General features: G+C 46.7%; 1 protein-coding gene across 6 annotated transcripts in view; it reads left to right on the plus strand.

The window, feature by feature from the left end:
• The window catches only part of PLCL2 (phospholipase C like 2), a 201,879-nt gene that overhangs the window by 141,576 nt on the left and 33,385 nt on the right, over positions 1-26,918 (plus strand). For 5 of the 6 annotated variants that reach the window (XM_034760744.1, XM_034760745.1, XM_034760743.1 and 2 more), the window contains one exon: positions 12,630-12,705. The exons of the other annotated variant lie outside the window; for it this stretch is intronic. In XM_034760744.1, the coding sequence (XP_034616635.1) occupies positions 12,630-12,705 (76 nt within the window). The remainder of the gene's footprint in view (positions 1-12,629; positions 12,706-26,918) is intronic. 6 annotated transcript variants of the gene reach the window in all.

Below are 26,918 nucleotides of genomic sequence, written 5' to 3' on the forward strand. Positions count from 1 at the left end.
CATTTGCAACATTTCTGTGACAGAGCTGTGCACTTGACACTTCAATTTTTGTTCAGTTTGTTAGAGTTTTTACTGCTGCTACAAGTATGCTGCTGTTTGGGCACTTCCTGATGTGTTAATTGTTTCTGTAAAATAGACAAGCTCAGCTTCTGTTGTCACATCAGCACGTGTTACTGGATCATTGTGCATTCCATCTATCAGATTAATAAATTTCCTGTCAATGTTTTTTGTATACTGTTCGACTTCCTTCTTATTCAGCAAACTTCCAGCAAAGTCTGCTCTGCCAGGTGCAATGTAGCCTGGTCATAACAATTGAACCATGTCAATGTGATGTTTGTTCTGAACAAGACGAAAGGGAGAATTTGTTGCATAAATGAACTGAGGAATCTTTTAATCTCTGGAGTCTTGCTGGAATTTGCTGGTTCTGATTTTGAACTCATCCATGGTTTTACTGGATGATGAAGAAAGTCGTGGGTTTTTTTGGGGGGGAGGGGAGGTTGTATTTTTTGGTTTTTTTGATACAGGTAATTTACTGTCTGACATACGTTTAGTTCCAGCACTGCTGACAGTACCAGCAGATGACTCGGAAGTTGTAGACATTGCAGATGATGGACCTCTTATATCTTAGCTGGACCCTGAAACAAAATGGTAAAAAAGTCATACTCACTCACTAGATATTATTCATTTACAAGCTCATTTACAAATGAGCTTGTAAATGAGATTTCTTCTGCTGCAGCTGTTTGTACCACTGTTAAATGTGTGATGGGGTGTACAAACCCCACGCTGTGCAAGTAGGGCCTAAGGAATTACATTGAGTCCATTCTTCCCCACCACACCACACCTGTAGCAAATGCTCCATCTGGTAGAGGAATTAAAACACAAGGAAACAGCTCATTTGGTGGCAGACCTGGAAAAGAGCAGACCTGCAAACTGCAGCTCAAAAACAGCACAGAGCAGAAGGAAGGCCAAATCTCTAGAACAACTGCAACAAAGGGCCCTCCCTGGAGGAAAGGAGGACCCACTCCAGAAACAGTCAGAGAGAGAAGCATTCCCCTTTTCCCCACATATGAACCTGGACATTGGTAATCTGTTTTTACTTTCTTGGTGTGGAGTACCCCAGCAGGGGAAAGCCTTGGATTGACCTGGCCCAGGGCCGGGAGGAAGATAGGAAGTGACACAGGGAAGGCAGCCTTAAGCAGCCTTGGTTTCCAGATCACTGGTAGTCCTGAAGGGCCCTGGGTTGGAGCCTTATGGAGTGGGACGGCCCGGGCTTCCATACCAACACCCCTCTGCTGTTCATGGGTTATAACCCTGATGAGTAGGCCATGCTTCCTGACAAACCCCCAACTGAGGATGATTAGAAATTGGTGGAGAACACAGGCACCTTTCTACCCCAAGAGAAGGGAGGACTGACTACCAGCCCTATTTAAAACAACGTGGTCTGGTAGGTCGGTCATGATGGATTTAGAATGTTTGCTGAAATGGGTGATGGACAACCAGCAGCAGCAACAGTTCCTGCAGCAAATGGCTACCCAGCAGCAGCAGCTGGTTCAAGATTTAGGCGTCCAACAACAGGAACGGCAGCAATAGGCCATACCTACTGGCACCATAGCTGATGGGGCCAGTGCAGGCCACATATCGGGGGTTGGATGCTGAGTCTGCCCAGGACTACACCCAGGTGAGCCATCTTGGACTACTTTGACATCATGGAGGAGACCTTCTGCCAGAGGTTCCAGGGGGAGAGGTACTGCCCAGCTTCTGTCCGGCAGTCCTGTGGATAACCACAGGGGCCTATTTTTCATGTGAGCATCAGGGTCGCCATTATCAAGAATACCCCTATATGGAGTGCAGCTATGGGCAAGTGTAGACAGCAGAGAGCCGTGCCTGAGAGCGTACCCCAGCAAAGGTAATGGTTCCTGTACGAATAAATTGGACCTAGATAATAGGCCTAGTAGACCCTGGGTGTGGGCAGACCAAGTGGGAGAACTTGGTCCCCAGCCTTGAAGATGGGAGACCATCTTCCTGCAATGCACTCATCGGGAAATTAAACCCTATCCCAGTGCCCAGGTACAGGTCTCTCTCATTGGGGAGAGCACGAAGCCCCTTGCAGTGGGACTAGCCTCAACCATAGCCTACCAGTGATCTTGGGTCAGGATTGAGAGCAATTCTCCAATGTATTAAGGGAATGTAAACTTGCCCCCGAGACCCTCGAGGAAGCCAGGGAAGATGCGGACTCCCGGCCTGCAACAATGGCTGGAGTGGGTGAAGAACTGGACCCTGGGCAAGGGGGTTCCAGCCAAGAGGCAGTGCCACCAGAAGATCCTCCCAACAAGGAAGCAATATGTACCCCACTCCAGGAGGGAGATTTACTGACCAGAGAGGCAGACTTTTTGAAAGACAGAGGGAGGATGAGACCTTGAGTCGTGCATATGAACAACTCCCAGTAGTTAATGGCGAAGAAGTAGATCCCACTTTGAGCTCCAAGGGGAATGACTGTAGGCTGGAAACAGATCATCTGACAGGGAGATTCAGTCACAACTCCTCATCCCTCAGCTGCATCAATGAGATGTTTTGCGACTGGCCCATGCCATCCCCTCCACGAGACACCTGGACAGGAGAAGACTTTGGCCCGGATCTTAGATCACTTCTTTTGTCTTGGCTTACATGAAGAAGTTAGAAACTTCTGCAACTTTTCATAGAATCATAGAATATCAGAGTTGGAAGGGACCTCAAGAGGTCATCTAGTCCAACCCCCTGCTCAAAGCAGGACCAATTCCCAGCTAAATCATCCCAGCCAGGGCTTTGTCAAGCCGGGCCTTAAAAACCTCCAAGGAAGGAGACTCCACCACCTCCCTAGGTAACGCATTCCAGTGTTTCACCACCCTCCTAGTGAAATAGTTTTTCCTGATATCCAACCTGGACCTCTCCCACTGCAACTTGAGACCATTGCTCCTTGTTCTGTCATCTGCCACCACTGAGAACAGCCGAGCTCCATCCTCTTTGGAACCCCCCTTCAGGTAGTTGAAGGCTGCTATCAAATCCCCCCCTCATTCTTCTCTTCTGGAGACTAAACAATCCCAGTTCCCTCAGCCTCTCCTCATAAGTCATGTGCTCCAGCGCCCTAATCATTTTTGTTGCCCTCCGCTGGACTCTTTCCAATTTTTCCACATCCTTCTTGTAGTGTGGGGCCCAAAACTGGACACAGTATTCCAGATGAGGCCTCACCAATGTCGAATAAAGGGGAACGATCACGTCCCTCGATCTGCTGGCAATGCCCCTACTTATACAGCCCAAAATGCCGTTAGCCTTCTTGGCAACAAGAGCACACTGTTGGCTCATATCCAGCTTCTCGTCCACTGTGACCCCTAGGTCCTTTTCTGCAGAACTGCTACCTAGCCATTCGGTCCCTAGTCTGTAGCAGTGCATGGGATTCTTCCGTCCTAAGTGCAGGACTCTGCACTTGTCCTTGTTGAACCTCATCAGGTTTTTTTCGGCCCAGTCCTCTAATTTGTCTAGGTCCCTCTGTATCCGATCCCTACCCTCTAGTGTATCTACCACGCCTCCTAGTTTAGTGTCATCTGCAAACTTGCTGAGAGTGCAGTCCACACCATCCTCCAGATCATTAATAAAGATATTAAACAAAACCGGCCCCAGGACCAACCCTTGGGGCACTCCGCTTGAAACCGGCTGCCAACTAGACATGGAGCCATTGATCACTACCCGTTGAGCCCGACGATCTAGCCAGCTTTCTATCCACCTTATAGTCCATTCATCCAGCCCAAACTTCTTTAACTTGGCGGCAAGAATACTGTGGGAGACCGTATCAAAAGCTCTGCTAAAGTCAAGGAATAACACATCCACTGCTTTCCCCTCATCCACAGAGCCAGTTATCTCATCATAGAAGGCAATTAGGTTAGTCAGGCACGACTTCCCCTTCGTGAATCCATGCTGACTGTTCCTGATCACTTTCCTCTCCTCTAAATGTTTCATAATTGATTCCTTGAGGACCTGCTCCATGATTTTTCCAGGGACTGAGGTGAGGCTGACTGGCCTGTAGTTCCCCGGATCCTCCTTCTTCCCTTTTTTAAAGATGGGCACTACATTAGCCTTTTTCCAGTCATCTGGGACCTCCCCCGATCGCCATGAGTTTTCAAAAATAATGGCTAATGGCTCTGCAATCTCACCCGCCAACTCCTTTAGCACCCTCGGATGCAGCGCATCCGGCCCCAAACTTTTGCCCTGAATGCCAACTAGTTGAGCCAAAAGGGGATGAAAGCCTCCCTTGTCTCTCTCCTGGTTGTTAAGAACATAAGAACGGCCATACTGGGTCAGACCAAAGGTCCATCTAGCCCAGTATCCTGTCTACCGACAGTGGCCAATGCCAGGTGCCCCAGAGGCAGGTAAAGATCACGTGATCTCTCTCCTGCCATCCATTTCCGCCCTCTGATAAACAGAGGCTGGGGACACCGTTCCTTACCCATCCTGGCTAATAGCCATTAATGGACTTAACCTCCATGAATTTATCCAGTTCTCTTTTAAACGCTGTTATAGTCTTAGCCTTCACAACCTCCTCAGGCAAGGAGTTCCACAAGTTAACTGTGCACTGTGTGAAGAAGAACTTCCTTTTATTTGTTTTAAACCTGCTGCCCATTAATTTCATTTGGTGGCCCCTAGTTCTTGTATTATGGGAATAAGTAAATAACCTTTCCTTATCCACTTTCTCCACATCACTCATGATTTTATATACCGCTATCATATCCCCCCTTAGTCTCCCCTTTTCCAAGCTGAAAAGTCCTAGGATGGCGTTTTCTGGGAGATCACCAATGCATTGTAGTTTTCTCAGGAAATCAGTGGTGTCACGGAGATAGCTGGGAGTGCTGGTGGCATAACCTGGAAATCCTGGATGCCCCATTACCTCTGGAATTGGCACTCTCACTGAAGGACTATCCGGATATGTAGACTCTCTGCTCAGACCTATGCCACCATCACTCCTAGTGAGCCCCCGCGGACCGCATGTTGTGCAGGCCTGCTCTACGCAAAAGAATAAATAGACTCAAATCAGATGTAAAGAATTATAACATTCAAAAACCAGTCGGAGAACACTTCAACCTCCCTGGACACTCAATTACAGACCTAAAAGTGGCAATTCTTCAACAAAAAAACTTCAAAAACAGACTCCAACAAGAAACTGCAGAACTGGAATTAATTTGCAAACTGGACACCATCAAATTAGGCCTAAATAAAGACTGTGGGTGGATGGGTCATTACACAAACTAAAAACTATTTCCCCATGCTAATTTTCCCGCCTACTGTTACTCACATCTTCTTGTCAACTGTTTGAAATGGGCCATCTTGATTACCACTACAAAAGTTTTTTTCCCCTCCTGCTGATAATAGCCCACTTTAATTGATTTGTCTCGTTAGAGTTGGTATGGCAACCCCCATCTTTTCATGTTCTCTCTGTGTGTGTATATCTATATATCTTCCTACTGTATTTTCCACTCCATGCATCTGATGAAGTGGGTTTTAGCCCATGAAAGCTTATGCCCAAATAAATTTGTTTAGTCTCTAAGGTGCCACAAGTACACCTCATTCTTTTTGCTGATACAGACTAACATAGCTACCACTCTGAAACCTGATTATATTGAGCAATTAAAAAATCATTTCAGAAGTCCAGTACTAACAGTGAAAATTTAATTCATAAATCCTCCCACAACAAACTAACATACCAATTATATTTTGAACAGAAATATTTTTAAATTAATAAGTAAGAGTAATCCACACCAAACACAAAAGTATGACAATAATCTAAGTCATCATTTACTAGCATAGCAATACATGGTAGGCAGTCCTTAAGATTGGTTCATAATAAATTTACTAACCAGTTGACCCAGATAATTCAGACATGTCCATGTCATCATCTTCAAAGTCATTGCTTTCTGAGGAGCATTTTTCATAATGTTGTTTCATTCTGATAGCCAGGCCTTGTATCTCTTTATTATTCACATTTGTTCCATTGCTCACATTTGGTGCACATTTCTTTTTTACCTAGAAGTACAGGACTTTCTTGAAAATATTCCCAGACAGGGTGGTATTTGTGACCTGAACCTAAGGCAGTTTTTTCCTCCAGTTCCCAGTCATTGACAATACTAGAGGCTGCACTCTGAAGAATATTGCCCCTTCTTCCCAGATTGTGCTGCTTGGACATCAGTGTTGCTCCTTGCTGGTTTCACACAAGGCTCCTTCTCCCTTGTTACATAACTCCTCTGCCACATCCCCACCCTACCCCCAGAAAAACAAAAGAATGAACAGCAATCCAAGACTTTCGCTTTTGTAACTCATGTGCCTTTGCACTGCGGTCTTTTATTTGTTTAGAGAGAGAGAGAGGTAGTTATTGGAGAAGTTAATGGATTTCTGTTTGTTTGTGTATCAGTCTGTGTAAACATGTAAGGAGACTGAGCAAGGCCATTCACGAAGTGCCCAGAACCATCCAGAAGCAAGGGCTGATAGTTACTGGGCCTATCAGTGTTTTTCTAAGAGGCAGAGAGTTTTTCCTTGTGGATGGAGTACTAAATATTCATAATTTGAGAACTGAACCCATCAGAGCTCAGGTAGGGAGACCCTATAAAATAGGAGTATGAGCCCAGCTGGGCTCAGTGGATGATCCTAATGATACAAGATGATGTCTCCTGGAGTCAGAGGTTAAGTCTCAATGCCTGTGATGACTTTTGCACCCAGTAGCACAGCCCCTCATTCCCCCACAGGATAAGCCCTTAATACAATACATGACCTATTGTGCTTGATCTCAGAAGTTAGATGTTTTTCTCCTCATTCTTTCTTCCTATAAAAAAGCAGCCTTTAACTTTCTTTATATAGAGAAGCAGTCTTCAATATATTGGTTTTATTTAACTGTTTAAAAGATTATAATAAGTTTAGGGCCATCCCTTAACATATTTTGTATTAAATTTGGATTTCATTTTAAAGTGGTCTATTTTTAAAAAGAAAAACATCTTGTAATTTAAAGAACAAAATAAAACAATCCATTTAAATCAAAATCAGTTTCCCCCTCCCATAAAATCATTGATTTTTATCCCCCTTGCATAGGGAGGCCTGTGATATTCTTCATTAAAACTTACTTGAGATAAATCATATTGCACAATATGATTTATCTCAAGTAAGTTTTAATGAAGAATGTCACAGGTCTCCCAACTTATATTTTCATGAAGTTGTCATTTTGGCTCGGATACAAAAGAATTTGGTACATCAGATCAGTCTGGAAGATGAACATTTCAGCAACCATATACATGTACTACACTTATTGAAGGGATGAGTGTGTATGCTCTGAGGAGCGCAGGGGAGTAGTAGTTTAAAAAAAAATGACATGAGCCTTTCTTAAGATATCTTATTCTGGAAGTGTTATGTACAATTTTACTGTAAGATATTCCCAAAATCATAGTTATGGGCTTGATCCTACTCCCATTGAAGGGTGAAGGACCGGCCCCTATATTTTTATTCTGTTAACATCCTGCTAGCCATATCTATGTGGCCATTGTTTCATAGAAGCTGAAATTCATGTTGAGAATGTCAACACTGCCACACAACCACCCCATGATTGCTTCTCAGACCGGACCTATCACATTCAGATCCAGCATCTTCTGGGAATACTGAGTGAAGCTTGCTGTGTGCGAGAACTTTGCAGTAACATCCCTTTCATAATGATCCTGTGGTGCAGTGCTTATTCATTCTGAAAAATGATCTATCTAATTCTTGCCTATGTGAGGTTTTTGTTGCAATGTACTCTTATGGAAGAAGATGGCAGGAGAGGAAAATTATTGGAATGTTCAGCTCTCTGTTTGGGGTGGGGAGGAAGACTGCCTCTGAGTTCAGTGCTTGCTTCCCATCTTGTACCTTAGCAACATTTGGAAATATCGTTAGTTTTGGTATGTCCAGGTTTTCTCCTAGTCATGTTTTACCTTAGTTACTTCTGTAGCATGTTAACCAGAACCTGTCAGTCAAACAATTGTTAGAGAATGTTATGACCAAGGTTTGACTCAGAACAGAAGCTACAAACAAATTGTTGTTTTGGAACGTACCAGACTCAACCTTCCAATATGAAAAGGTTGGCCAGACTGGAGCTCATATGTCATTTCTACATCTACCCACTTTTTCCACTTCTGTCTGCTCAAGCAAGGGACAGTACTGTTGGTCCTCAGCTCATTAAATTAGCTGTTGTCTGAACTAACCTAATGAACTGACCCTATGTTCTTTCTAAAATGTAGGCAAATAGAAGGGAGCAGCATATTTACACGCAATTTTGTGCTTGATCCTGCACCTACTGAGCTCAGTTAAAAACTTCTGTTGATGTCAGTGAGAACAGGATTGGTCCCATAACTGCCACTGAAATAAATGGAGCGGAATTGGCCCTTAACCTATCCATAGCAAAGATTAACAACTTTGCTTAATTACATTAAGTTTTCTTTAAATATAGCCATGCATGTGTTTTCAAAGAAGGCTGAAGACTAGAAACAAGCCATTATTGCCCTAGAAGGAGATATTTTAGACTAAATTCAGTTTCATATCAGAATAATTTGTAATGACCTACAAAAGCAATTTCACAAGTTTTCTTCACACTTTGTGAAAACACTTACTGAAAGATCTGGCAGATTTCAGGCCAATCTAATTTTTCAAGTCAAAGTTACAAGTACTTAAATAAGGCTTTGTAGTAGAAGCTGATTGTAACTTTTACCTCCCCATGACACATGAATACTAATGCAACTATTTTGTTAAATTCCCTTCCTCCTGTGAAATTAAACTAATTTACCTCACATACTTTGCTGATACAGTATATAAGTAAAAAAGGCATATTGATTTAAGAATTTCTGTTTATCCTTGACTTGCCTCCCTTCTCTTGCTGTGTGACATCATTGCATTGCCTCAAAGTCTAAGGAGCAGTTTTATTATGCTTCTCAGACTTGTTCCCCACTTTTCTTGAAAGAGATTATTACGCTGTTTCTAAATATTAGTGCGTTTGTCTGATCTGCATATAAAATTTATTCTTGAAGGGAAGCAGAATACAGACAGATTTTCTGAGTGTAAGACATAACTGAGTTTGGGCCAGAATTAAAATGATGTAGGTATTATGATAGTAATGTTGCTTAAATGTAAACATATGGCAGTAAGCTAATATATAACACCACCAATATTTCTCAAAGCTGTTCCAGAATAAAACGTTTGGAATGGGCAACACAATTTCTCTCTGCTGTAACATAGTTACAGCCTGTTGCATGTTTGAGCTCCGTCACAGAAGGGATTGAACTATTGATAACAGGAGATAGAGCTTAAAAGTTTGAAAACCATCCATGCAAGACAAGTCCACATTTTAGCTATCTTTGCTGTACCAGTATTATAGGCAGCAACACATACAATTGTAGGTTGATTTTTTTTTAATTTGTCAAGAGAGAATCTTTTTACTAGTTATTGCACGTAGTGAGCTTCAGCATTTTCTGTTATCCGTGAGAACAGTATTGGGGGCCATATCTCCTATTGAAATAAATGGGAGCATAATTGGGCTCAATCCTTGTTCCAAAGAGACTCAGTCTAAAGATAGACAAAAGGTGCCATATCAAAGTAGAGTGATGAGATAGTGATTGGCCATGTCTTGGTAATACAATGCTATATTAAAATGATTCTGTTTTTCTCCTTAAGCTTGCTGTTGCCAGTCAGCAAGTTTCCTATAAGCGTCAGGGCAGACATGTCTCTTCAGAGGGAGTTGAACACTGCAAAGTGCTGATGAGCTAAGGAAGGGGTTCTCTGCATTGGATCTGGTATGAAGACAATATAGAGACAGTTGTGGGAGAAGTAGACAAACGGTGTATAGAGGGAGAAAAGGGGAAGGGAACAACTTGGAACAAAATAAGGGTAGTGCTATGGAGTTATATAGAAGACAGTGACAAGAAACTTGACTTTGATGCAGTGGGAGCTACTGTAGGGATTCAATTTTGCCTTACATAAGTATATATGGTTACTTTTGTATCTGCAATATTCCCTTTTACTTCCTCTTATATACTACGCAGAATATCTGGAATTCAAGAAATATTGATGTAAAGTTATTTAAACCATTATCTAAAGCAAGTGGCAGGTTTTTATAAGTGATCATGTTGTTAACTCAGACTGCTCCTATCTGAATATTTGCCCTATTCTGTTCACATTAAAATGCTCTTTAGGAAAAACCCCATATGTGCTTTTAATTGGACTGTATAGCTGTAAATTGGATTGCCAATTGTTGTATATTGGCATTCTGATTAAAACAGTGTCCACACATTCTCAGGGAATCATTTCCAAGGTGATTTTCATTTTTCAAATCAACAGAACTCTCCTCACAGGGAGCTGTGCAGTCTTGTTACAGCTAGTTAGTAAAATAACATGTTCTGGTATTGCAAGGCTATTTGTGATTTAAATCAACTGTATCTTGGTTCCTAGTATTCAAGACCATTACGGAAGCAAACAAACACACACTTCATGCCATGCATGTTGAAACAACTGGCAAATTCCTCGTCTTTCAAGGACGTCTATAGAGCAGATTAATTGTAATTTCTAACTGTTGTTGAAAACATATCATTAGTGATGAACACCATGAAACAAAATACTCTTACAGCTTTCTCAGGACAAATTGGGAATAAACAGCTTGCAGTGATTCTCAGAAAAGGCTGTTTGGTATGGCACAATATTTTGGGTGTTACAGCTTTCTCTTAGTTAAAGTATGACTCTCTTTAAAACGTTAGCATGCTCAGTATACAGTACTTCATTATCTAGTAATCAGTTTAATTTTATTTATCCAGCAACTTTTGCCTCATGGGTGCCAAATATAAGGTGTTTATGTACAATAAATAGTCCAACAGGGAATAGATCAGCACTAATATTTCAAATGCAGCTTAGTTAAGGTAGTTGTGAATTTTTTTCTCGTTATTTAGTGTTGTGATATGCATTTTATTTTCTTCTTTTTAAAGGACTTCTGGAATCTAATCAGAAATCAAGACAATTAGATTTTTCAAAGTTAAGTAGAGATAACTAGGAATGGGAGAATTAGTTGTATAAAATGAATAACCCAATGCGAAATAATGGGCTCCAGACTCTAGAACAGAACTCTGCAGTTGTGGTTCATGTTCTGTTTATTTCTACCTTAAACATGAGATCTGAGCTGCTGCATATTTCTTTGTATTTTAACATATGTATCTTATAACCTTGTAGTCCTAGAAGAAGGGCCAGGATTACTTTCAAATAATAAACTTTAGTTTGTCTAGCCCAGCTTTCTGTTAACTGGAAGTAAAAGTTACAGTTAAATTTCTGTGGTATGGTCTATGTTAATGCAGACATCGGGTTCTTCCTCCTCACTCTCTGTGAAAGGCAAGAAGATCACCTGTTGTGACCCAGAATCTAAGGCTTTCTCCTCTTTCTCTCCAGTTTGGTTTATCCCCTGCAACATGCAAAAGCAGTTCTCAGCTTCTCTCAAACTGAAAACACTTTAAAAAAAAAAAAGTGGGTAAGGGAACTGTGTCTGTTGAAGTAACTCTTTCCCGGGTAGGTTATCTTAAGGGGGATTTTTGCTGTAGAGCTTATGCAGATGCCTGTTCAGCACAGGGAACATGGTCTCTCAGGGAAAAGAAAATCCCACGTAAATATGCATTAGCAGCAGGTAAAATGTATAATTTAATCCACTAAAACAATTGCTATCTGCTGGATCAGAGAGCAGAGTCAGCAGTGAACAAACTTTGCAGCAAACCTGCTGCCTAGCATTCCTTATACACTTCACCAGGCACTATTGACTGGAAGTGCAGGTATCTACGGATGCATCCCTGATTACAGAGTGCCAAATTTGTTGAAATGCCTAACTCCCACTGATTTCTGTGGGAGTTAGGTGCTTACAAATCTTTACAAATCTGGCCCTGACTGCTTAGAGCAGGGCTTCCATAAGAAACTATGTCTAGAAAGAGCTGGTGAAGAAATCAGTGATTCCCTTTCTTTCTGCTCCTTCACCTTCCAACTCAAGGCTCTTCTAGTTTGGCCTTGAGTCTCTTGTTCTTCCTCTGTAGGATGTTTTCTCTCTACAGATCAAGCCACAAAAACGCAATTATAAGGAACCAATCTGGAAAGGCAGAGGGAGAGTACACAAGAGAACAGAAAATATTGGATGGTGATTGGTTGTCATCCTGAATGTCAGGGTGAGGAGGAGGAAACAAGCATCCAGGTTGTCTTGACCAAATCATAGAATGTGAATTAGCTGGTAAATAGGAATTTTCCCTTTTTTTCCCTTTCCTTTGACAAACAGTGGGCTAATGGTAAACCACAGTGTGTTTTGTAAACCTCTTCACAAATCCCAAACCACCAGCACCACATTCCTCCTTCCTTCATGCTAAGTTTGGAGCATCCCTCTGCCTGGTACCAACAAGAAAAACAAAGTTATGCAAAAACTAATAATAGATGTTTAAATAATGTTTATGGCTTCAGAACTAAATAGTCCAGAGTTTAAGCACATATCTTTCAAAGATACAACTGTACCAATCATGATTAATATTTTAAGACAATTTTATAAATATATGTTTGAACAGTTTAATCTGATATTTTCTCTGCAGATGATTCAGACCATCAAGACTCTGATTGAAAACGCAAATAGTGTATATGAGAAGATAGTACAGTGTCAGAAGGCAGGTAAGTGCAGGCTCTCTTTTTGAAAAATTAAAATACAGTAAGGCATTTCTCCTATATTTTCATTTTTTACAAAACCTTAGATTGGGTTCATTTATTCCACTAATGCACAAAACAAAATTATTCAAATTTATGCAGGCACAAAAGCAGCAAAAATGGACCTTCTTAATACTGATTTAATCATGGACAGTGGGGTCTATGGCATTTCAGTTGAATTTTGGAACTCATTCTTTTTAATCCTTTTAACTTTTATAATTGGACAGTAGCCTGCTGACATATTCTATCTTAATAAAGCAAAGATAAAGTGTAGAAAATACACATTGATATATTTATGAATGAGAGATACAGCGCTATTCCTACACACATTCAAGGCCATGCTTTTTAAGTGTATGCCCGAGGTGTTGCTCAACATGCTGATGTAGGGGAAGAGTATAATGTGCACACTTTGGGTCTAAGCAGATGCTACTTTCTATAATGTACTTTATGTATTTTAATGCCAGAGTGGTTAAAACATTGTGTTCTTCTTCGAGTGATTGCTCAGGTGTATTCTACAGTAGGTGTGCATGCTCACCACATGCACCGGTGTCGGAAATTTTTCCCTTAGCAGTATCCATATGGTGGAGTGCCGCTGTGACCCCTAGAGTGGCGCCTCTATACCGCGCTATAAGGGGAGCTGCGCACTCCCCCCCACCCTCAGTTCCTTCTTGCTGCCGGTGAAGGTAGTCGGAACGTCTTGCTCCAGCCTTGCTGCAGCTTCTCTAGTTGACCTTAGTGGTACAGTTACTTTTAGTAGTTTTTCAAGTAGTTAGAGTGGGCTCAGGGCATGCCCCATGTCCCAGACTTCAAGTCGTGCGACTCCTGTCGCTGTTCTATGCCCAGAAGTGATCCACACGCTGAGTGTCTCCGCTGCTTGGGCAAAACTCATGTGAGTGAGCGCTGCAAGATCTGCAGGTCATTCAAGCCGCGGACTAAGAAGGAGAGGGACATCAGGCTTCACGCTTTCCTGATGGAATCAGCGCTGACCCCTACCCCGGCACGCCGAGGGGACTTGGCGCCCGGCACCATGTCTTCGGTGTGTAGCGAAGTCCCCTCCACTAGCCGGCACCGCTCCTCTTCCAAGAAGCAAGGGAAGACTTCCGTCTCACAGCGGCACCGAGAAAAGGAGAGGGGTGAGGCTGGTCCCAAGCCGGGCAGCCCTTGATCTCCCCCGGGCCCTAGGCCTCCGTCTCATGTTGAGCGGAGTAGCCCAGTTCCGTCCGCGCGTGCCTCCCCTGCCGTGAGGATGCTGTCGACACCGGAGGCTGCACAGGCTGCGCAAGACATCTTGAGCTTACCGATACCAGGGGCACCACCAGTGTCGGGCCCTTGGTCCTGAGGCAAGCCGCTCCTGAGCACTCATCAGACCTCCCCGGCACGGCACAGCTCCCGCGCTGAGAACCGCTCCTTACCGTGTTGGACGCGGTCTTCTCGCGGCTCACGCCAGCCCTCTACACCAGTCAGGTTGACCGGCTCGCCGCTCGAACGGGAGTCTCGAGGCTCCTCCATGCCATGCCGCGCCGATGCTCTTCCTCACGTCGCAGCTACTGCAGCCAGTCCCGATGCCATTGACGTCGACACTCCCACTTGAGCTCTGCCAGGCATCGCACTCGGGACTCCTCCTGCAATGCACCGGAACATCGTAGCTCCTGGCGCTGGGACGAGTACAGGAGCAGCACTTCCCATGGGTACCGGTCCTCGGTGTCGAGGTCCCGGTCCTGCAGAAGGCACCGTTGTAGGCACTGTCGCTCTCGCCGCTCCTATGAGACTGCGCAGTCGACGGTGACCTCAGCATCGACACCCAGCTACCCTAGCCAGGACAGATGGCGCCACCTGGCCCCCAAATCATCAGTGGCAAGGAGCACCATGGCAAGGACAGTGGTGTCAATGGGCACTGTGGTTGCAGATGCCTGCTCAGATGGGAACCCACTCGGTGTCCGGAGCGTCCCAGGCTCCTTCGGCCTCCCCTTCTCGGCAGAGGGACAAGTCAACAGGTCCCGAGTCGGTGGCCCTGCACCCGGACTCCGACTTGGGGACTGACCCCCCGGTACCACCCAAGACTCTCGGCTCCGCGCCAGCCCCCTCTCCAGCACCAGATGATGCTATTACAGCACTGCCACCCATTCCACAGGAGGACTTCAGGGAACATCAAGACCTCCTTAAGAGGGTGGCGTCCAACCTCCAGCTGCAGGCTGAGGAGATGGAGGGCCCGTCTGACTCCCTTTTCAATGTGCTGTTGTCCACGACACTGGGCTGTGTGGCCCTGCCCCTCCATCAGGGAGTAGCCAACATTTCCACTACCTTGTGGCAAACTCCTGCTTCCTTGGCCCCCATTTCCAAAAAGGCGGAGAGGAAGTACTTCGTGCCGGCTAAGGACCATGAGTACCTTTATTCCCATCCGGCACCTAACTTTCTGGTGGTAGAATCGGTAAACCACCAAGAACGACATGGCCAGCCTGTGCCTACCCCCAAGGATAAAGACGCCAGGAGACTGGATACTTTTGGCAGGAAAGTTTATTCTTCGGCAAGCTTCCAGCTCAGGGTGGCCAATCATCAGGCCCTACTGAGCTGGTATGACTTTAACTTATGGAGGTCCCTACCAAAGTTTGAATCTCTCCTCCTGGAGCGAGACAAAAAGGACTTCAAGGCTCTGGTAGAGGAAGGGGCAGCAGTGGCAAAAGCAACCCTCCAGGCAGCGTCGGACATGGCTGATATGGCAGCCCACTCGATGGCTTCTGCCATTTCCATGTGCAGGGCGTTGTGGCTCCTACTATCCGGGCTGTCGGCGGAGGCCCAGTCCCTCATGCAGGATCTGCCCTTTGACGGGAAAGCGCTGTTTGCAGACCAGCAAACGGATGTCCGTCTGCACGGGATGAAGGATTCCCGTACCACCCTGCAAACCTTGATCCTCTATGTCCTGCTGGCTAAGGATAAGACCAGGCCGCAAACTTCAGCTCCACCTGCACGGAGCAGATATGAGCCCCCATCCAAGAGGCCGAGAGACCAGAGGCATCAGTCTCAACGTCAGTCCCACTCTGCCCCACAGCCCGGGCCCACTAAGGGCAAGAGGCAGGGAAAGAGGCGGTTTTGACTATTTGCAGGGGGGCACCAGGCCTGTTGCCAGGGAAACCCCCCTATTAATAAAGTTTGTGTTCTGCAACCGATTGTCTGCCTTCCGAGTGGAGTGGTCCCATATGACGTCGGACCAATGGGTCCTCAACACCATTTCCAAGGGCTACATGTTGCAGTTCACCTCGCCCCCACCTTACCACCCTCCGTCCTTGGTGAGCCCCGGGGACCCGGAACATGCTCGCCTCCTGGGGCAGGAGGTGGCATGTCTGCTCCACCTGGGGGCGGTGGAAAGAGTACCAGTAAACTTTCAGGGAAGAGACTTCTACTCCCAGTACTTCATGATCCCAAAGGCAAAAGGGGGACTCAGGCCCATCCTGGACATATGGGATCTCAACTGGTTTATGGTCCGCTCCAAGTTCCGCATGGTGTCCCTGGCCCCTATCATTCCCTCCCTGGACCTGGGGTACTGGTACGCTGCCCTGTACCTTCAGGACACGTATTTTCATATCCATATATTCGAAAGGCTTCTTCCGGTTCCTGGTGGGGCGGGATCACGGTTCACAGTCCTCCCTTTTGGTCTATCCACGGCACCCGGGGTTTTCACCAAGTGCATGGTGGTGGTAGCGGCCTACCTCCGGCGGAAAGGGGTGCAGATTTTTTCCATACCTGGACGATTGGCTTCTCAAGGGCAGCTCTTGGTCCCAGATGCAGGCCCATGTGGAACTGCTCTTGTCCACATGCGCAGATCTCGACCTAGTAGTGAACGAGAACAAATCTACATTAGTCCCAGTTCAGCGCATAGAATTCATAGGGGTGATGCTGGACTCCTTAAGGGCCACAGCCTCTCTCCCTCCAAGCAGGTTCAAGACCTCAAAGGCCTCATCGCCTCGGTCACAGCCTTCCCCGTGACAACGGCAAGAGCGTGCCTTCAGATCCTCAGGCACATGGTGGCATGCACGTACTTGGTCCGCCATGCGAGGCTCAGAATGAGGCACCTCCAGCTCTGGCTAGCCTCTCAGTACTCCCAGGCCTGGGACGGGCTGCACAAAGTCATCATGGTACCACCCCAGATAGTTGCCTCCCTACAATGGTGGTCCCTCCCGAGCAACATGTTGCAAGGGGTCCCTTTCCAGGAACCCTCCCCGTCATTAGACCTGGTGTCAGATCTGGGATGGGGAGCTCATATAGGGAACATTCAAACCCAAGGGAGATGGTCGGCCTTGGACTTGTCCCTCCACATAAATGTCAGAGAGCTCAGGGCAATATAGCTGGCATGCGTAGCTTTCAGCATACACCTTCGCGGGACGGTGGTCAGAGTCCTTACGGACAACACCGCTGTGATGTACTAATCAACAGGCAAGGCGGGACTCGTTCCTCGGCCCTATGCCTGGAAGCCCTGAGCCTATGGGAATTCTGTATAGCCCACGATATCTCCCTGCGAACCTTCCCCCTACCCGGCATCCGCAATTTGTGAGCCGATCAGCTGAGCAGGGTTTTCTTCCAGCCGGAACAAGTGGTTGCTCCACTCGGAGGTCACCCATCAGCTCTTCCGAGAGTGGGGAGTTCCCCGGGTCGACCTCTTTGCAACTGACCAGAACTGGCGCTGTCTCCAGTTCTGCTCCAGGGGAGGAGTGGGGAAGGGGGTGATCTCCGACGCCTTCCTCCTGCAGTGGTCAGGCCAGCTTTTCAATGCCTTCTCCCCCTTCCCCCTGATCGACAAGGTCCTGCAAAAAGTAAAAACAGACAGGACGCAGTTATCCTCATAGCCCCGGACTGGGCCTGACAACACTGGTACAGGACCCTCCTGCACCTCTTAGCGCCAGCGCCCCCCCTCCACCCCACGGAGGCTACCGCTTCGCCCGGACCTCCTCTCCCAGGAAGGGGGCCTCCTCCTCCATCCCAACATAGCCACGCTCAGTGATGAGCTGCCAAAATCTTAACCGGTGTCCTCCTCACCCCATGAGGGGGTCGTGGCCTGCCCCCGTACCCCAGGACTCCTGCCCCATCCAACCCCCTGCGTTCCTTGACACACACACCCTGGGACCCCTACCCCATCCACCCCCCTTCCCTGTCCTCTGACTGCCCCTGCCTCCCATCCAACCCCTCCTCTCATTCCTGATGGGCCCCCTGGGACTCCTGCCCCATCCAACCACCCCTTCTCTCTGTCCTCTGACTGCCCCTGGAACCCCTGCCCCTGACTGCCTCCCACCGCCCCATCCAACCCCTGCTCCTTCCTGACTGGCCCCCCGAGACCCTTGCCCCCATTCAATCCCCCTGTTCCCCACCCTCTGACTGCCCCGACCACTATCCACCCCCCCGGCCTCCCCCCCGAACACCCCTGCCCTCTATCCAACACCCCCTCCCTGCCCCCTACCCCCTTACCGCGCTGCCTGGAGATGGCTGGTGGCGCTACAACCGTGCCGCTCAGCTGGAGCCGGGCCAGGCCTCCACCACCGTGCACCACATGGAGCACTGGTGGCTGGCGGCGCTACAGCCGCGCCGCTTGGCTAGAGCCAGGCCACGCTGCTGCTGCGCAGCACCTGGAGCACTAGGTCAGGCTGAGTTCGCAGCCCACCGCCCAGAGCATGCACCAGCGGCGGGTCGAGCTGAAACTGCAGGGGAGGGGGAACAGCCGGGGACTTAGCCTCCCCAGCCGGGAGCTCAAAAGCCAGGCAGGAGGGTCTTGTGGGCCACCATAGTGGGTGTCCACCCCTCCCCACCCCTAAGAGCTAGAGGGACCTGCTGGGGGGTGAGATGGGGAGTCCCGGTGGTGCTTACCTGGGGAGGCTCCCAGGAAGCATCCGGCAGGTCCCTCTGGCTCCTAGGGGCGAGGTAGCGTAGCTAAGGGGGGGTCCAGCCGCTCCCCCTGCTCCCCTCCTAGCTACGCTCCTCTCACTTCAACTTACCGGTTTTTAAATTTAGAAGCCCTTTTAGAACCAGTTGTCCCACATGGACAACCGGTTCTAAAAGGGCTTCTAAATTTAACAACCAGTTCCCGCAAACCGGTGCGAACTGCCTCCAGCTCACCACTGGCTGCGCTCCACCTGACAGCGTGGTTGCTCAGTGGTTAGATGAGGAGGAGGAGGGGAGGTGTTCAGAGGACGTCAAACGAGTCCTGCTGGAAAGTAGAAAGCCGTCCACATGACGGACGTACCTGGCAAAGTGGTCCAGATTCTCTAGGTGGGCGGCGGAGCGGGGAACCTCTCCATCATCCGCACCGCTCCAGATTATCCTTGATTACCTCCTGTCCTTTAGGACCCAAGGACTAGCTCCCGCCCCGTCAGGGTACATTTGGCAGCCATATCAGCCTTCCACCCGCCGGTGCAGAGCCAATCAGTCTTTTCTCACACTATGACCTCCCACTTTCTAAGAGGCCTGGACCGTTCATTCCCATATGCTAGGTCCCCCGTTCCGCAATGGGACCTAAACCTAGTGTTATCCCGTCTCATGGGACCTCCCTTTGAACCCGGGACCTTTGTTCCTGGTCTCACCTGTCATGGAAGGTAGCATTCCTTGTAGCTATCATGTCAGCCCGACGTGTCTTGGAGCTCAGGGCCTTGACCTCGGAACCCCCATATACAGTCTTCGACAAGGATAAGGTCCAGCTTCGCCCACACCCCACATTCCTCCTGAAGGTGGTCTCCGCCTTCCATATGGAACAGGACATTTTCCTCCAGGTGCTCTGTCCTAAGCCCCATTCCTCCAACGAGGAACGTTGCCTTCACACGCTTGATGTGTGTAGGGCACTGGCCTTCTACCTGGACCGGACCAAGCTGTTCCGGAAATCCTCGCAGTTGTTTGTTGCATCAGCCGAGCGTATGAGGGGGCAACCAATTTCCACCCAGCGCCTGTCCCGCTGGATCACCTCATGCATACTCACGTGCTATGACCTGGCAAGGGCTCCCCCACCACCGATCGTCAGGGCGCGCTCAATGAGAGCTCAGGCCTCATCGGCTGCCTATGTAGCCCTCGTCCCAATCCAGGACATCTGTAGGGCTGCCACATGGTCCTCTGTCCACACATTTTCTTCGCATTATGCGATCATCTCCCAAGCGAGGGATGACGACCGATTTGGTAGGGCGGTACTGTGGCCCGGAAACCCTTAAACTCCTACCCGCCTCCATCAGATATAGCTTGGAGTCACCTACTGTGGAATACACATGAGCAATCACTCAAAGAAGAAAGGACAGTTACCTGTTCCGTAACTGGCGTTCTTCGAGATGTGTTGCTCAGGTGTATTCCATATCCCATCCTCCTTCCCCTCTGTCGGAGTTGTCCAGCAAGAAGGAGCCAATGGTGGGGGGGAGTGCGCAGCTCCCCTTGTAGCGCGGTATAGAGGCACCACTTTAGGGGTCGCAGTGGCGCTTCCCCGTATGGGTACTGCTAAGGGAAAAACTTCCAACACCGGTGCACGTGGCAAGCACGCACACCTACTGTGGAATACACCTGAGCAACACATCTCGAAGAACACCAGTTACGGAACAGGTAACTGTCCTTTTTCTTAATTGTTCATTAGACTGTGGAAAATATAAAATACACATCTTTAGACTTTTGTATGTTGAGGATATATGAAAGATTAGGGAGGCATATTTTTTACAATAACACCTGTATCAGTGATTCATTTCTCATCATTTTAAATTTGCAGTTTTACTCAAATATCATATGGTTCATTTAGGTTAGATGAAGCCCAGGAACATCAAGTGAATTGCTGCAAAATGCCATAAATTAGTTTAGCTGGGATAAGAACCCAGGTTTTCTTGGCTCCTGGTCATTTGATCAGTTAGCATGCTGCATCATAGAATCATAGAATATTAGGGTTGGAAGAGACCTCAGGAGGTCATCTAGTCCAATCCCCTGCTCAAAGCAGGACCAACACCAACTAAATCATGCCAGCCAGGGCTTTGTCAGCTGGGCCTTAAAAACCCCTAAGGATGGAGATTCCACCATCTTCCTAGGTAACCCATTCCAGTGCTTCACCACCCTCCTAGTGAAATAGTGTTTCCTAATATCCAACCTAGACCTCCTCCACTCCGACTTGAGACCATTGCTTCTTGCTCTGTCATCTGCCACCACTTAGAACAGCCTGGCTCCTCCTCTTTGGAACCCCCCTTCAAGTAGTTGAAGGCTTCTGTCAAAACCCCCCTCACTCTTCTCTTCTGCAGACTAAATAACCCCAGTTCCCTCAGCCTCTCCTCATAAGTCATGTACCCCAGCCCCCTAATAATTTTTGTTCCCTCCACTGGACTCTCTCCAATTTGTCCATATCCCTTCTGTAGTGGAGGGATGAGAACTGGATGCAATACTCCAGGTGTGGCCTCACCAGTGCTGAATAGAGGGGAATAATCACTTCCCTCGCTCTGCTGGCAATGCTCCTACTAATACAGCCCAGTGTGCGGTTGGTCTTCTTGGCAACAAGGGCCCACTGCTGACTCATATCCAGCTTCTCGTCCACTGTAATCCCCAGGTCCTGTTCTGCAGAACTGCTGCTTAGTCAGTCAGTCCCCAGCCTGTAGCGGTGCATGGGATTCTTCCTTCCTAATTGCAGGACTCTGCACTTGTCCTTGTTGAACCTCATCAGATTTTTTTTGGCCCAATCCCCCAATTTGTCTTGGTCACTGGACCCTATCCCTACCCTCTAGTGTATCTACCTCTCCCCCCAGCTAAGTGTCATCTGCGAACTTGCTGAGGGTACAATTCATCCCATCATCCAGATCATTAATGAAGAAGTTGAACAAAACTGACCACTGGGGCACTCCACTTGATACCGGCTGCCAACTAGACATTGAGGCGTTGATCACTACCCATTGAGCCCGACAATCTAGCCAGCTTTTTTCCCACCTTATAGTCCATTCATCCAATCCATACTTTTTTAACTTGCTGGCAATACTGTGGGAGACTGTATCAAAAGCTTTCCTAAAGTCAAGATATATCACATCCACCGCTTTCCCCATTTCCACAGAGCCAGTTATCTCATCATAGAAGGCAATCAGGTTTGTCAGGCATGACTTGCCCTTGGTGAATCCACGTTGACTGTTCCTGATCACCTTCCTCACCTCCAAGTGCTTCAAAATGGATTCCTTCAAAATGCATCCTTCTGAAAAGAAATACCTAGAATATGTTGACTGAGTAGAGAATTTAAGTGAATAGATTCCACTAGAAAATGAAAGTTTAATGGAGTTTTAAATTATATAGATATAATCACATAAACTGCAGGTTATATATTCTCACTGCATTATTTCTATCTTTTATTTGACTTCCAAGTAGACAAATTGCTCCAATGTGCTCTGTATTTTGTCGTTGTTGGAATTATGCCGTGGCTGGTCCTTGACAGTTTGAAAGTATTACATTCATATTGGTAATAGGAGGAGGTTCTATGTTCTACATAGGACCGCATGATAGGAAGCCTTAAATTCCAATCCCAGATCTGACAATTATTTCCTCAGTGATCTTGGACAGCTTTCCCATCTAAAAACTGAGAATAATAATACTTACCTTACAGAAATGCTAATGTTTTTAACAGTCATGCCATCTTGGAAGTCTGGGGTTAATACACATAGGTATACATGTGTAGGGCATATCTATGGAAATTATGTTGTGCTGTTGCACTAATGTGATGAATCTGCATTGACAGAAGAGTTAGAAGTACTGAATAAAGAAAAACACCTTTGATGTTTGAATCATGTACTGTACTGTATTAGTGTGACAATTCATGTAAATATAGCAGATGGCTAGTCTGAAAAGTTGATATGATCGTGTCCAGTGTAAATAAGCCCCGAGATTGATATGAAGAACTGCTGGAGAGAACTTAGGTCTGGTGTATGTGGTGAGTTGAAGTGTGGCAAGCTAGAGTGGGAAGCTGCTGATGCCTTTCCCCACTGCCTCCCTTCTGCCGGAGCATTTCACGTGTAACTACATACCGCAGTGTGGACATAGCCTGCTTTTCGCTGCGGGTTATAGCTACACATACACTCTGCGGCGCTGCCAGTGGAGTGGAGTGTTGATGTAACCAGAGAAAATAAAAAGTGGGAGATCCTGAAGGAAATCTTTTCAAAGTCAGTACCTTAAAGCTTAATTAAAAAGGGAGGAAAACAGACACATTAATGGGAAAGGTGAACGTTAAGAAGAATAATGCCCTGCATCAGCACTACCCTTTGGAGAGGTACAGCATGCAATCTTTTCTGCACTAACTACTTCTGCTGATGAGTGCAGGAGACAGGGCAAGGTCCGGACCATTGTCCCACCTTCACCTCACACCTTCTGAGGAAGCTATGGCCGCTGACAGGACTAACATGGATTAGTGGCTTTACTCTGAGACACAGCATAGTTGGCCACTGTGCAAAAGCACAGGCCTGGGGAAGGCTCCTTGTTTCGTATTCTCCCCCCCCACCATTTTCCATGTGTTTACAGGATCAACCACAATTTGTTCCAAAGTAAATAGCTGGGAAATTGGGAAGAAGGAAAAGAAGGTTAGGATGTAGGCAGCTTTGCCAATGGTGATGATGCCTTGAAAATAAGCTCTGTTGAGAAGGTTGATGCGTAGGTGACTCAGGGTTACATGCCTTCCCAGATTTCTGCCAGGGTGGGAGTTGGGTTGAGCACAGCTGAAGGGACATGCCTGGGAAAGGCACTCAGAGCAGGGAAGCGAGACCAGGCTGTCAGCACAGCTGTCTGCCAGAGGGGGTGCAGGCAAGCCTGTTGAGTCCCATCCCTTTCTTGCCAGCCGCCGCAGTTACCTGCTCGAGTACAGGTCTGGACTAGCCTGCCTGTGGTGTGCAGAAAGGAGCTTGGGGAGTTGGGGTAATGGGGGAGGGGAGACAGTGTGTACTAGGGGTGCTACAGGTGGGGTGGGGAACCCAAGGAGGCAGTGTGGGCCAGGGGAAATTGATGTGGGGGATGGGTGGGGGAGGCAGCAAGGGATGTGGGGGCCAGGGGAGGCAGCAGGAGCCTGGGGGGGGGGAGCAGAGAGGCAGCGGGTAATGGGCGGATCTTTGGTGGGCTGGGAGAGGCAGCAGGGGCCAGAGGGGATAAGTGGAGGGCCTTGGAAGGCAGTGGGGCCCAGGGACAATGGGGAGGGGTAGGGGGCCAGGGCAGCTGGGGAGGACAGGGTACCCAAATACAAGTTTGCCTATGGCCCCATTTTTTCTAAGGCCAGCCAGGGCGCTGTGGGTGGAGGGCACCATGGCCAAGAGGATGTTGCTGCAGGGTGCCTTGGCAGTCACCAGGAAGTTGATTGTTGCTGTGGTGGCAGGGTTGGGGGCTGTCATTGTCCCCCCCTTCTATCAGCGGTTACCAGTCACCTGCAATTTGGTGGATTGCTTACTAAACATAAAAGTAAAGAAAATGAGAATTGTTCAGGCCTTCCTGGATCAGCTGGTGCCAAAGCTCAGTGGATAAGCAGATCTCTGGCTGTAGAACACAAGCTGTATGGTTTTTATTTCAAGAATGATCAATCAACTCCAGAATTCATCAGTAGAAGGAATATTTCACTCCAGTCTGTATTAACAAAAAAAAATTGAATGTCTCCTGCTTTGTACATATCTTAACTTCACCTTGGCGTTATGTACAAGCAGGAGACCTACTTTCAAAAATGTTATTTTCCTTTGATACTGTTACTATGCATTTTATGCTTAATTAATCTTACTGAAATTAATCCTGGCCCCTGCCCTCCTATGCTACTCTGGCACCATATAGGGTCCATGAAGGTGCTGCAACTAGGTGGGGGAGAATTCCCTATGCTGGCTCCCTTTACTACTCCCCCTGACTGTAGATTTACTATAATCTGTCCTAATGCTATATAAACAATCAATATACACATGTATTCAGTAATGTATTAACTTTTCTGCAGATGACTGGCTTACTGCAGTTTTTCTGTTTCCACACTTTGTTCTGAAAAGGAGTGGTTATTTCTCTCCATCCTCTGAAGAAGCCAGCGATACGGAAAGTAAACTGTTGGGAATAAAGTCCTGCAATACCAGTCATCAGGACTTAAACTACTTATGTGATGTAAAAATACAAAATGTACTACAAGGATCTTTGACTCGACAAGGGTCCCAATATTCAAAAAATGGGGGTGAATGATCTTGTATGCCTTGTACAGAAGAAATATTTTCTGCTTTATCACATTGGAACACAATGTGTATGTTCTCTGAAGGAGTAGTCCTATGACCCCATTAGATAATATGCTGTTTGTCCTGTCACTTTTAATTACTATTTTTAAAAAACACTTTTTGGTAAAATTAATGTGCACTATTTACCATAAAATATCAAAGTCAGAGGAACAGAATTAAGAGCAGTAGACTGATGATTTCACATATGGTGTATATGTTTGTAGAGTTCCTGGGCACAAAGATGTACTTTTAAGTACATGATTTAAAGCACTAATTTTGCAGCAGAGCCTACTTGTGCCATGAACCCCCGTTTAGAGCCTCTACATGGGATCTGGCCTCCAGTGGATCCCTCAGTTTCCATGGGTATTAGGCTGCAGGAACTGAACCTCCTGCTGGTTCTATGTGGGGCAAAATGTTTTGAACAAGCACTGGAAACTTTGAGGGGAACCTTGCACCTCTCCAATTCATTTCTCATCTGGATGGGGCAAACTGGAAATCCAAAATGCAGCAATATTTTATTACAAGCAATAATTATCACATGCCTATGTGGGAAACTTTTTCTTTAAATGGAAAAAGGTGAAATAACTCTTTATTAAAGATGAGCTGGTAGTAAATACACTAAATTCTGCACCGAACTGACAAAATAATCTAAATATTGTTATTTAATGCAGAGCTCCCAGACCTGTCGCCAGGACCCGGACAGTGTGAGTGCCACTGAAAATCCGCTCGCGTGCCGCCTTCGGCACGCGTGCCATAGGTTGCCTACTCCTGAGCCACACATACCCACATACACTGCCGCCAGTGGTGTGCAGCATAGACATAGTCAGAAAGATGTGGACAAATTGGAGAGAGTCCAAAGAGAAACAAAAATGATAAAATATTTAGAAAACCAGACCTATGAGGAAAGATTAAAAAAACCTGCACATTTAGTCTTGAGAAAAGAAGTCTGAGGAGGGACCTGATAACAATTGCAATATATTAAAGGCTGTTATAAAGAGGATGATGATTGGTTGTTCTCAGTGCCCACTGATGCTAGGACAAGAAGTAATGGGCTTAATCTGAAGCAAGGGAGATTTAGATTAGATATTAAAAAAAAACTTTCTAACTATACGGCTAGTGAAGGTCTGGAATAGGCATCCAAGGGAAACTGTGGAATCCCCATCTTTGGAGTTTTTAAGAACAAGTTGGACAAATATCTGACAAGGATGGTCTTGGTTTACTGCGCAAGGGGCTGGACTTGTTGACCTCCCAAAGTCTCTTCCAGCTCTACATTTCTATGATTCTATAAATATTGAAGTGAGACTTTGGTGTTATTTAAGTAAGTATATAATATATTAGAATATCAGGGTAGGAAGGAACCTCAGGAGGTCATCTAGTCCAACCCCCTGCTCAAAGCAGGACCAATCCCCAACTAAATCATCCCAGCCAGGGCTTTGTCAAGCCTGACCTTAAAAACCTCTAAGGAAGGAGATTCCACCACCTCCCTAGGTAACTCATTCCAGTGCTTCACCACCCTCCTAGTGAAAACATTTTTCCTAATATCCAACCTAAACCTCCCCCACTGCAACTTGAGACCATTACTCCTTGTTCTGTCATCTGCTACCATTGAGAACAGTCTAGCACCATCCTCTTTGAACCCCCTTTCAGGTAGTTGAAAGCAGCTATCTAATCCCCCCTCATTCTTCTCTTCTGCAGACTAAATAATCCCAGTTCCCTCAGCTTCTCCTTATAAGTCTTGTGCTCCAGCCCCCTAATCATTTTTGTTGCCCTCCACTGGACACAGTACTCCAGATGGGACCTCACCAAAAGTATCCTACAGTACAACACAATAGGCTTAATTTCTGATTAGGAAATAGAATCTGCTATCTTGGACAGCTTTACCCCTGCAGAGTCCCACTGACGTACATCTTAAGACAGATGAGCTGATCCAAACCTTTACATAGTGGAGATGTCCAAAGACTTTGTCTACAACTCTATTAATTTCCTGGTTTCAGCAGATGC

Source organism: Trachemys scripta, chromosome 2 (genome assembly GCF_013100865.1).
Source record: "Trachemys scripta elegans isolate TJP31775 chromosome 2, CAS_Tse_1.0, whole genome shotgun sequence".
Classification (NCBI taxonomy): Eukaryota; Metazoa; Chordata; order Testudines; family Emydidae; genus Trachemys; species Trachemys scripta.